Source organism: Tetranychus urticae, chromosome 3, assembly GCF_039701765.1.
Source record: "Tetranychus urticae isolate SD_2017Ah chromosome 3, NJAU_TeUrti_SD_1.0, whole genome shotgun sequence".
NCBI lineage: Eukaryota > Metazoa > Arthropoda > Arachnida > Trombidiformes > Tetranychidae > Tetranychus > Tetranychus urticae.
In genome coordinates this window covers 12772490-12785450 of record NC_142960.1, presented here as the reverse complement: position 1 = coordinate 12785450, position 12961 = coordinate 12772490, and the positions used below count along the sequence as shown (strand labels likewise).

The 12961-nt window shown below is 34.4% G+C and overlaps 1 protein-coding gene across 1 annotated transcript; it reads right to left on the bottom strand.

The window, feature by feature from the left end:
• Nucleotides 1-647: 647 nt before the first annotated feature.
• On the bottom strand, nucleotides 648-9329 carry LOC107359899 (uncharacterized). The gene is made up of 4 exons (XM_015926489.3): nucleotides 4970-9329; nucleotides 3130-3511; nucleotides 2378-2944; nucleotides 648-1944 (listed from the first exon to the last, which is right to left on the bottom strand). The coding sequence occupies exons 1-4, from the start codon at nucleotides 7608-7610 to the stop codon at nucleotides 1716-1718; spliced, it is 3819 nt and encodes a 1272-aa protein (XP_015781975.3). The 5' UTR covers nucleotides 7611-9329; the 3' UTR covers nucleotides 648-1715.
• Between the last annotated feature and the right edge of the window lie 3632 nt (nucleotides 9330-12961).

Here is a 12961-nt window from a genome sequence, read left to right as displayed (position 1 = left end):
GGACACATTTCAAGTGATTAAAAGATGATATTTGTAAAGTAAACAGTAGTTATTGAAATGCTTATTTCTTGTAATTTTGTTTATATTATACTAAATTCAAAGACTAACCTTGTGATTCTTCCGGCTTTTTTAAAGAGCTCAGATAAAAGTAGTAACAAAATAAAGTTAGCAAGGTTGAAAACAAGGTAACTAAATTACATGAATTAGAGAGCAACAAGTAAATCTTTAAGTTGATTACTTGACAATTGATGCATAAGTTTCAATGATATTAACTGTGAGTGTGAGAGGTGCAAAAGGACAACAAAAGAAGTCAAACATTTGATAAACAAAACATCATCAATCATCATACAGATTGGTGGTGACCAGGGTGGGCTTTTTGTTAATACAAAAGGCAGTGAGAAAGGTTACCAGTTTTTTTTACCAGAAAACAAAAAATTGAAAGGAGATTAAGATGAAAAGTTCCGGGTTTTCCGCGAGAGTTAAGGGCAAATAGAGATAGAGAGGAGGATGATGATGAGCAAGATAAAGCTGTAAGTCAGGCCAACAGTGACCTTAATCATTTGGATTTACCTTGTTTAACAACTCTAGTATGATTTACTGGAATCAAAAACCAAGGTAAGCTTGGTTCAATGAAATAATAATCAAGATAAATCATTAAAATTTATTTAATGATGGCAAGGAATAAAAAAACAACTAAATTTAGAGCAAGTTTTGTAAATAAATTTAAGAGTTAACATAGACCTTAATAAAAAAATCAGATCATTTGGGCAATGAAAAGAGGAAAATGGCAGGTAAATTGAATCAACAAGGGTAATAATTAAGTTAACAATTAAGCTTGAGAGATTGACCTAAAGTCAAATCCAATTATCATCTGACCAAAACCAATTGATTGATGGTTAATCAGGTGAAAGAGATGATTCAAAGAGTTGAATCTATTTTGGTTCCGTTGAATCAACTTTTTTTTCTTCACATCATCATTGTCCTCCTTTACCAACCATTAACAAGTTATCTTTTTTTTTCAATGGTGTATTACTGGACAATGATGATTACGATTGGGTCGGTGGGTGGGAAAAGAAAACAATTTACAGCATTTAAAGGTTTTTTTTGGACAAGGGTTAGCTTTTGAAAAGCTTGGGATCAATAGTTGTAAATGAATAACCTGTTTGACCGAGGGTCAACTTTGAATGGCTTTAAGATTCAATCTTTTCTTTGATTAACCAAAAGTTGATACAGCTTTGATTGATAGGAATAACCCGTTCGATTGGTTTGTTACAATTGCGAATGATAGCTTTTTTCATTCATTTCTTTGCTCTCGAAGAGTTTCTCATTCTGTAAGAAGGGAAAGGCAAAACAAAACAGAAAAATTAATTCAATAGAAAAATAAAATGTTCTCGGAGCAAAATTGTTTCTTGGGAAAGAAATGATTTGTAATTGAATTAGTTTTTTTTTCTTTTTTTATAATGTGATGGTTGACAAAAAATGTCGGATGATGAAGGAGGAAAGGGAGGAAGAGACTGACGAAGAGACAGAGGAAGAAAGATAAGGTATAGAGAGAGAGAAAGGATTACAAGACGATTTCAGGGGAAATACATGTGAGGAGGAAAAAGAAGAGGCTTGGGTGATGATTATGGAAAGATTGAATGATGGTATGAACGAAGCTTATTTCGGTTTAGTTTTGTTTTGTATTTTTATAAAAATAGTCGCTCCTTGCATGATTATCTCCGAAGAAGGATTCCGTTAGAATGTTGTAGATGATTCATGGCTGGCGGTGTCAGCTCGAATTCAACGATAAGTGGGAAGTGATCCGAAGGTACATGAGGATGAGGACATCCGACAACTTTGTTTTCCTTAAACCATTCAACGTCAAGTGGCCCAAGTAATCCAAGAACCGACATGTGTTGCTTAGAGTAAAAGATATAGTCGATGACTCCTTTGAAATCAAATCTGTGAATAAGGAAGGAAGAGAAGAGCAACAAAAAAAGAGATAAAATTAGAAAAGGTTGTTAACTAGTAATCATTATATTTAGCTGTATTTCAATTAAAATTAAATACCGTTAAGTGAGACAAATGCATAAAAGGGTAAAGATATCTAAACATTTTATTTCATTTTCTTGCCTTTTCTTCACCATTCACCATTCAACAACAATAATCATCCTTCATCCTCTCTTCCCTTCCTTATTTTATGGTTAAAATTTTTATTTCTGCATCATATTATTAGCATCAATGATTACCAAAACAAAAGTAATCATGATTAGAAAGAGAATCAATAAAGGGTAAAAAACAAGAAAATTACTTGTTCTTATCAATGAGACTCGCTTACAAGCTATTCAATCTTTTCAAACAATTTTAGACGCTTCCATTAAATGGATTCACTTACGTATAATTTGTGTAGGGCATAACATCATCTGAATAAGCCCGATTAATTTTAAAAGGATGGAGATATTCAGTTTTGTTATCAGAAGTGATTCCAAGTTTCTTTAAGCTATCTTTGTAGCCCAATTCCTTGAAGTCAGCATGCTCTGCTGAGATACGGCCATTGGAAAGATACTCAATGACACCCGAATTGGGTAGTGAATTTAAATCACCACATAAAATTAGTGGAACGTTGTTGGCATCAGGTTTAGATGCACCAGGTCGAAAAGCTATGGCTGAATCTTCAACAATCTGTCTAAGCTCATGCATGAGCATCATTGTTTGAATCAATTTAACGTCACAATACTCGGGGTCCCAGTGAATATGCGCTGTACAAACCAGAATCGGGTGAAGGGCTTGAGAAGGATCAGACAATATGCCCGGTTCAAAGGCTCCTTCTTTGGTTTGTAGGAGGGCAGCCAAACCAATGTTATCCTTGGTCATCACACGATTAAGCATATCATCTGAACCTTCAGCATTGGCCATGGCTAGTTGATTGAACTCAACAAGATGTTCTTTAAGCAAAGTAAACCTTTTAAATAATGAAACAAAAGATGAAACAAAAGAAAATATTATTTCCATTTTTTAAGTTAAAAAATTGTTTGCTTTCAACAAAAATACCAAATCAACAATTTACTGATAAAACACAAAGGATTGAACAATCATCAGTGTAGTGAAAAAGATAAGGCTTTTTGGTACAATGACTGTTGGACTTACTTGCTTGTTCTGTAAAAAATCGCACAGCCATCAACGTGTTTCCTTTCATTCTCAGACATTGTCTTGGCCCGAGATTTGGGTGAAAATATACCATCGTAACCATCTCTTTTCAATTCGGGTAAAAAGTAATTGTAGAACTGTTCAGTCTCCAATTCTTGGAGAGATATTATATCAGCTGTATACGTTCTTATCTCATTAAGGATACTTCCTCGACGATATTCCCATTTCATGGCCCATTTAGGACAATAGCCGTACATTTGTCGAGTTGCATACTTGTCACATAGAACATTGTAACACATTACAGTGAAAATAGATGTTGTTCGACTTCTATCTGGTGTTCCTAAAGATATCCATGGCCGTTGAGGAGGTCGTGTATGATTAACTGTAACAATAAAGAAAAGATGAAATAAGAATCAGATGAAACTAACCAACATTTAGCCATTTTTTTTTATACAATTATTTGACAGTTGATGAACAGATAATAGTGTTGATACAAAGAAGTAAAAAAACTGAACGGAAGAAAACAAAGCAAGATAAACAAAATAGCTTCTATTATCATACAGATTGATGATGACCAGGGTGGGCCTTCAATTGCTGCAATGAGAAAGGTTACCAGTTTTTTTACCCAAATATGAGGAAAAAAATTCAAAGGAGATTAAGGTGAAAAGTTCCGGGTTTTCTGAGCGAGTTAAGGTTAAATAAACAAATGGTTAGAGAAGAGAAAGAATGGGCAAACAAAGAAAAGAAAGAAAAGAAAGAAAAGAAATAATAGTTGATGCAAATGAAAGACAGGCCATTATTACAAGAGTGACCTTAATTATATTGGTTAGTATGGCGAAGAGGGTTCATCATAAAATATGGTTAATCTCATTGTTCAAGACAGTTTAGTGATTTACATGATTAAACACTGGTTAGTTTACAATAATTGGATAGTCGAGAAGGAAATTTGAAATGAAAAAACATCAATAATTAGATTTGAATCTGTTTTAGGGGAAAGAGATGAGGATAAATTGATTTGGAAAACATTGGAACAGATAATGCTTTTTTCACAGCTATAATAAATATTAAAATCATGGATCACAAATTCAATCAGCACCAACGGGATTTGATTGATGGTTAATGAGGCAAAAAGACATGATTACAGAAGAAAGGATACACTGAACTATTTTTTTCTTTTTTCTTCTGTTCTCTTTTCACATCATGCCAAACTTATTCCAAATCGTTCTTTAAGCATCTTCCATCTCATCATTATTATCATCATTATTATGCTCAACCCGACCAAAAAAGCTGTTTCTAACTGTTGCTTTATGGGAAAAGTTTCAGCACAGTAATATCAGAATCTGTTGCAAAATTTTTGCTCAAGAGAGTAGAAAGAAGAAGAAGAAGAAGACAGAATTCAAATTGAGTAGATTTTGGAAGAAAACTTTTTTTGGATTCTGAATATTGAAATTCGTCGCCAGCAAAGTTTAATTCAGTACAATCAAGAATAGCAAGCATCTAAAATAAGTGCCAATAGATTCGCTCAGACTTTGCCATTCGGATTTTTTTTTCTCAATTTGGTTCAACTCTCAAATAGCTAAGTAAATGAAGTGAAGCCATTATTGAGAGAAAGAAAGATTTGTAAAACGATTTGATCGTAAATAGTTACCAATTAGACAAATTCAAGTAAACAGAATGCAATCAAAACTGAACAATGAGTAAATTGTAATAGCATTGAATGAGTCAACAAACAATTGATCGAGAAGAGATGAGAGAGAGAAGTAAAAAAAATTGGTAAACTATTATAAGTTTAGGTTGATTTGAGTGTTTGTGTGTGTTTGATTGGAAGATAGGAACTCACGTTCGTAACTGTTGATAGAGAAACCTGAATTTGAGTCTTCTGAGGTCAAATAAGGTGATAGAGATGGAGATGAGGATAGAGGGTCATTTTGACTCCATGAAACTTGCCGACTACCGGAAAGGTTGAGAAATTTAATCTCTAGATCTCGACCACCACTTGGGTTTGTAACAATTCTTGTGCGAAATTCAAGTTCAGGATTGTGAGCAGCTTCAGATAGTTTAATATCACAAAGATGTTGCTGCATCTCAGATTCATAAGAGTTACCTTGAGAGGTGAACTTTTGTTGCTTTTGTTGTTGCATATGGTGATGGTGAAGATGGTGATGATGAAAGGTACCAACATCAACCAAGGGTGACATTGGAGGAGTGAGGAAAGCCGAAGATGAACGCGAAGAGATTAATGGTGACAGACAATCCAAACATCGACAATCGGATGTTAGGTTGTGACAAGTGGAAGGTAAGGTTGAAAAAGATGGGAGATTCTGTGAGTGTTGGTGCAAATGTGAAAGTGCTTCTTGATGATGATTATGATGGAAAGTACCTTTACTGGATAAAGGTGGCAACGGCGACGAAGATGGACTATTGTTGTTTACGTAAAATAGTTTATCACAGTTTTTCTTTGTAGTTTGAATTGCACTTTTACAGCGGTTGTTGTTGTTTGGCCCATCTAAACCGTACCCACAACCTGAAGGCAAAATGAGATCAGTAGAATAGTTTAATCCGTAATTGCTTAACTGTTGTTGACTTCCGTTACTTGAGCTTGAATGGTTTGCATGATGAGTGTAACCCGGTGCCGATGAGGCAACATTACTTGTATTGGATGCATGGACAGGGGCAGAGTGAGCAGGAGCTCCACTAAATGGATAACCTGTTTGGCCGTAGGTCAACATGAATGGTATATAATGCATAGTGTCACGTCCTGAACACGATGAACCAGAAGGCATGAGATAAGTTGATGGGTAACCAGCTGAAGCAACGTGATCAACACTTATTGAGTCAATTGGCTTTCCAAGTATTCCGTTTGTTGATTCATTTTGCTTTTGTTGTTGTTGCTGTTTAAGTAACAATAAAAGTTGTTGTTCTTGTTGTTGAACATTCTTACGATCCTTTTTACGCCGTTTTCGTGGTTTAATTACTCGAGGTAAACTCTTTTCAGAATTACCTGAAGAATCTTCAGAACCCATATTTAGACCATCAGACAAAAGTGCTCTAAAAGTATTAATGGGCAACTCTTCAAATGAATTGTTTAAACAGTTTCGTTCTTCAGGCGATTCTGAACCCGAAGAGTTGCTTGGATCAATTGGTGGACAATTTGAATTATCAATTTCACAATTGATTCCTTTACCATCCAATAAATAGATGGAATCGCAACTTGATTCCCGATTGTCCAAGTTTAATCGACAGGGAACATTGAAAATTTGGGAATTTTCAACAGAATCAACCTTTTCTTCACTAATGGTTAGAGAAGCAAAGCTTTTCAAACCACTCAAACAACCTGATTGCTCCCTGGTCTCATTATCACCATTGACCACATCATCTTCACCCTGCTTGTTATTGCTTACCGATTCAGGTTTAATTAAATTAGATACAAAATTTGCGCAATTCTCATCAATAACATGGATTGAAGAATCGGGCGATTGGTTAGTTTCAATAACGGATTCATCGGTTTCATTCAATTCATTATGGCCTCCTTCTTTCATTCCTGATGATGGTTTTGTTTTTGTTGCTGATAATGATGATAAAGATGATGTTAATGATAACGGGTCTGATGATGTTGATTGCTCATCTCTGCCTGCAGGGTTTGTTTTAGCCCAAACAGGTGACTGTGCATGAGATCGATTACGGTAATTGTAACTTGCATTTGAAACATTGATCAGAGGTACTCCAGTCCAAGCATAATTAGTAACATAATTTTGATTGTTTCCACCTCCGCCTCCAAGTGAACCTCCGTTAATAGCATTGTTACTGCCACAAGGGTTAACCTGAACACCTCCACAGCATTTACAAACGGATCCAGGTGGTGAGGCACCATTAGCCAAATGATCACAACACCCTCCAACATAGGGTCCGGGTAAGATTCCGGTTAGAGGAGACTGGTTCGGTGGAGTGCCCAAGGGTGGTGTATATGAGTGCATGTGAGGTCTATGATGGAAATGGTGGGCATTTGAGGTTGAACTAACAATCATGTGTTCACCGGTTCCATTTAACCGTTTCATGTTTGCAGTGGCCATGGCTGTGGCTGCAGCAATTACTGCTGCTGTTGCTTGGTTTGAAGGTGATCCTCCTGGTGAGGATGAAACTGGTGAACCCAATGGTAATCCATTTGATCGGTTAAAGACGAGTGGTGATGTTGGCGGTTGATGGTGAATATGATGGACAAGATGATGGTGATCATTGTATCCACCAATTGTATTACCATTTTTAATCACTCCAACACCGTTGCCAGTTGATGGACCACCAATTGGTAGGAAACATGAAGTTGAACTTGAATGGGTTTGCTTGATGTTGGTCAAGTTACCACTGGTGTGAACATTATTTCCATTAACAAGGTTTGGTTGAACACCAACCAATTTATTCCGATTAATTTGATGGCTTATTAAATAGGAACCAACATATTTTTGAAAGTCCGGATGAGGTGACATAACTTAATACAAGTTTTATTTTGACACTGATAAAGGATTGTAAGTCCACTTGTAGTTGCAGTTGAGTTGATAAAGTTATTTGAAATATTTTTAACCATAATCTTTACTCGAAAAGTGCAAATAGTTAGAGAAACAAATCAACAGAATTTCTTTGTCTCATAATGACCCATCGAAATTGAACAAAAACAAAGTTGTATTCAAGATGATTCAAATGAACGAAACTATTATTTGATAATTGAACAGAAGAGACAGAAATGATGAAAAACAATGGGAAATGAGTGAGATTTGTTTGTTTACTAGAATAACAAGATTTTGATTTTGTTGATAATAGATTGGCAAAGGGAGATAAACTAATAAACAAGTAACAACAGAAAAGAAAAGAAGAAAATGTCAAGAACAAGTCATGATGGAAAAACAGGGGAAAGAAACAGGCAAATATGATAAAAACTTGAAAGGTCTTTGATGATAAGTGGTTGAAATAAGTTGAAAGTTGAGGTCAAAGAGTAACTGGGCTAGAAATGACAGATACGGTTTTTGGTTGGTCGATTTGATATGAGTTTTGCAAGTTATGTTAAGTAACTAATTTGATGAAACTTTTCAACCTTCACCGGACTCTATTGTGACCTATTCACTTTGCCAAGCGAAACGCAGAACGATAACTGCTGACACAAGTTTACCGCTTTTGCTGCAACAACATTTGATGCAACAATAACAAGAGTGGCTAATGATTGTGAAAATAAGGTTGTCAGGGAGAGAAGGAGAGAGAGAGAGCAATAAGGAGACAGTACGAAGTTAAGCCTTGATTTGATTCTGGTTATTGAAATGATTTGAAAATAGTTGGAAAAAACAAAGACTATTTAGAGATTTGTACAACTAAATTACTTTGTTGCGTTGATTGTATGGATTAATTTTACGTCTTGTTACGGGTTGATGGAGAGTAACAAGGCTCAAAGTGTATATCTGGTGATTGAAATCACAGTTTAATTGAATTATAAATGCAATTTAAAATACAAACTGACTATTATGACTATTTAGTAATGTGTATTTGATTGAGAGGTAAGGGAGACAATAGAGGTAACAACATCAAATCAACAATAAGGCCTAATAATAACAACTTGACAAATAGCAACTTGAAATTTCCTTTCTTGTCATTTAAGTGAAATTGAATGAGCGAAAAAAAATTTCAAGTATTTACTGAGTCGAAAGAAAATTAATGGAAATTCATCGATTCAAGAGTGAAAAATTAGCGATTTATGATTGAAAAAAATGAATAAATCAAATTGCAGTTGACAAAGTGAGACACTAACGAGCTTGAAGGTTGAAGTTTCAACAAATGGGAATAATGTCATTTATCAAATATTAGTTTTGGTCAGTTTTGTTGTATCATAATAGGTAATACACTTTTAATTTGTACAAGTTTTAAGGCTAATCCGATGGGCACCGATCATTGTTGGTCCAAGAGTGGGTTCATCACAATTATTCACAGATTTGGAGGGATTCACATTGAGATCGATGAAAGCATTATATAACTTATAAACAGTTCAAGTTTGACTATGCAATCATGATGATTTGATGAACACTTGTGACAGTTAAGTAAACTGTTAACGAAAAATCAATTTAAATATTTGCTTATGTTGATACAATTTTGGACTTTTTGCACTCAATTTTATTATGTAATTTGGTGACTCAAGTGAAGTTCACTTTGGCTAAATGTAAAGTGAGATGCTGATGAGGAAGGATTCTGGATGACACACTAAAAGATAGGTGAAGGAGTTTCTCACTCAATGATTCTCTCTTTTCTCACTCTTCTCAACATTATTCACTGCTCACCAAGTCTTTTAATACTCCTGTTTTCCTCCTTTTCTCCCTCTCTTTTCTACTGATTCAATTCTTCAGTTGAAGTACTCAGGCCTACTAGAACTGGTTATGATGGATACAGATTGTTGTAATAAAAGGTACACACTAATAGCTTGCCGCTAATAATAATAGAAACAAGAATTGAGGAAAGCCCAATTTGCGATGATTTCAAAAGAACGGGGTCGACATTAACTGGATTCACCCAAGAAAGCCATGTTCAAGAAGACATTAAATAGCTAGCTGAATAACCATTACAAGAATGGTTCAGTTGGTGTAAAAAAATGTACACTTGATGCAAGAACTGTAATTGCGAGTTAATTAACTTAATCTATGTTTAAATTGGTAAATTCAGCTTAACATGAGATTATAAAAGATATGGTGTAATGATTGAAACAAAAAAAACATGAAATCATGAATTATGAAGGCAAATTTCAAGGTTAGATCTTCATTTTTCTTCTTCTTTACCTCACTGAGAAAGTTCAGATTTATAAATATATTTTTATATAAATAGCTGTAAAAAAATATTGCTCAAATGGTCCATCTTGAGGAGATAAAATTTAAGCAATCTAATGATGGTAATGATAAAATTATGAGAATCAATTTTTCAACAAATAGTGGAACAACGTATTCTTATTATTTCAGTAAAAAAAACTATTGTCCTTTTTTTCAATTAATAGCTCAAAAAATCAATCAGATTTCAAATTTTGGAAGCTATTGTTTAGAAAAAGTTCACAATAGCTTTGGTTTCCTGATTCAAATTAGAGAAGAAAAATCTGACACAAAAGCCAATCGGAGCGACATAAAATAGTAAAAATCAGGTTCAAGTCATAAATTTCTTTATGTTCAATAAAAAGAATTACATTTTTATGAACATAAATTATCAACCAAAATTATAGTCAGAAATTCATTTGATGCACATGGGATATACACTTGCATTATTAATGCACTTTTTGTGAAATAAAAAAACTTTGCTCTTAAGTATTTCAACCTTTAGTCTAATGGAAGCAAAATTTCATGGAGAAATTTCAAGCCCAAGATCATGGGGAGAGAGATTAAGTACTGACAAGGTTTAAACGATATGCTGGGAAGATCATTTAATGGAAATTCGCAACTTGATTAATTGCAAAATAAGCATAGAAATGATTTACCAGAAAAACAAGTGTGTCAAGGTCAAGGTTTTGGGTTATTGTCACGAACATGGAAGTGTCATTCAGATTGATGGAGAAAGGTAAACAACTCTGCAGGTTAGTGAGCGGGTAATTGCTGATTTAGATTAAATTGAGCATGGGGAAGCGAGCAACAGTTAATCAAATTGCTAGTTGAGACCTTGTGTTGGACAATTTCCATTTACCAATGAATTTTGTCAACTTGGTAATTTTGTCTTCCAATTTGTCAACCTTTACTTGTGTTTTCTGGTGCAGCTTGGTTTCAATTGATGTTCAACACCGTCAAATAACCGAAGAGAAAATATTGCGAGTATAATTAACAACTTACCCACTAAGTTGTCTAGAAGGTATTCAAGGAGTTTTTGGGTGCCATTTGGTTCTTTGTAAATAACCAATATCTCTTGGGTGAGTGGATTACCGTCAAGTCCTGTTGTAAGAAAAGAGGGAAATATCATTAGTTTTAAAAGCAAGGAATAATCACTAAATTAAAATTTGTTTTGTCAATATTAAAACAATTTAATCTATTTACTGTCCAAAGATCCAAGGACAATCATGCAGTGTGTATAAATAAACATTATGCCATCCATAATCAACAGATGAGATAGAGAAAAGAGTGGCAATAAAACAGTGAACATCATGAAATATTAATAACACCTACCCAAGTTTTGAATTTTAAATAATTTACCAAGTTCATATGGTAGTACACGGAGGCTATTGTTGTTTAATAGAAGATCTCTTAAACGTATAAGATCTCCAAGCTCTGATGGTAATGTTCGCAATTTGTTAGACGATAAATCTAGATGAGTCAAATTGGTAAGCCGTGCGATATCCGATGGTATACGGCACAGATTATTATTATCGAGATAAAGCGACGTCAAATGTGTCATATTCCATAGAGCTGGACTTAAATTTCGGATGGTTCCTACGAAAATTAGAGAAGGGACAAAAATGAAAAGATCAATAGTTGTTGGTTACAATAAAGCAAAGAGTTGAATAGAGTGACAAGTCACTTGATTCAACAGCTGATTGCGGTAAATTTTTAGCCGGGAGAAATTTAATTTTCCAGCATTGATTGAAAAAACACTAGATGAACACACGAACAATATGTACCTGTAATCTCAAGCTCAGGCCAGAAAGATTTTTTACCGGCAGCCACATCCTCGGAGGACATAATTGTGTGAACTCGTCTCGGGTTAGGTGGTTCATACTTGTCTTTGTCCCGGTCCGTCCGATGATTTGTTTTTGACATTGATTTAGCTGGATAAAAGGGAAGATGGTAAAAAGATTATTTTAAACGATGAGTAATTGAGCAGCAATTGATTATTGACCAATAAAATAAGTAACAATAAGTACAACAAAAAAATATCAATGTTATGAAATAAGAATCAAAATAAACATATGATTGTCTTTTCTGTGATTGGTTGAAATTGTGTGTTTACTGGTAACCGGTTACTTGGTTAAAGGGGAAGAGAAAGTAACCGGTTAATGGTTATACTAACCGATCCTATAAGCTAAGTAACCGGTAACTTTTTCAGGCAAATTCAAAAGAAACCAGAAAAAGAAAGAGAAATCAAAGTTTTTCTGGTTAAACTTAAGATGGCGCTAAAAGAACAAAAGAAAATTAATTTTCTATTTCAAAGATTTTTTGCTTTAAACTCGCAACCAGCCTGTTACTGGTCAGTATAGCTGGTCGTAACACAATCACAGTTATTGGTTATACTAACCTACTTGATGAATAACCATTTTCTAGTAATTAACTTGAACACTGAGTAACCAACATGTGGTATCTTGAATCGGATCCGGATCAATATTCAACTGATATCTTGAGATGTGCAAAAGTCTCGGTAACGAAACTTAAAAAATGGATCGACCAGTAAAATATCAATGAAAATCGTTTTCAAAGCACAAAATAAGGTAACTTAAACCTGGTGAGTTATGAAAAAGTTACATAAAAGCGTGTTAAGTTGCAATAACATGACTGACCAAATACCGAAGTTTTACCGATGTTGAGAAAAATTTAGCTTTAGTTTGATTATAACTCTTCAGATGGTGCCACTGGCTGACTATTTGTTCCGTCTTGGGTCGGATGAAAGCATAACTTTTGTCGCATGAGATGTTGGGTCTTACTTGTTAGAGTAAGTTAGTTGCATCAGTTATGAAGTTTAATCAATTTATAAGAAAATTTTTCATGAGTAACTGATTTCCAAAGGATAAACTTTTTTATTCCAGTAAATTATTCAAGGCAACTTTGTCTAAAGATGTCGATTGCGAGTGCGAAATTGGTGGATTCAATGAAAATTATCTGTACAAAGTTGCACTGAGTAGGTT

Coding starts and splice junctions, on each gene's coding strand:
- LOC107359899 (XM_015926489.3), bottom strand. CDS start 7,610: ATGTCACCTCATCCGGACTTTCAAAAATATGTTGGTTCCTATTTAATA. Junction 3,512..4,969: donor CTCTATCAACAGTTACGAAC/GTGAGTTCCTAT, acceptor TTATTGTTACAG/TTAATCATACACGACCTCCT. Junction 1,945..2,377: donor ATGCCCTACACAAATTATAC/GTAAGTGAATCC, acceptor CCTTATTCACAG/ATTTGATTTCAAAGGAGTCA.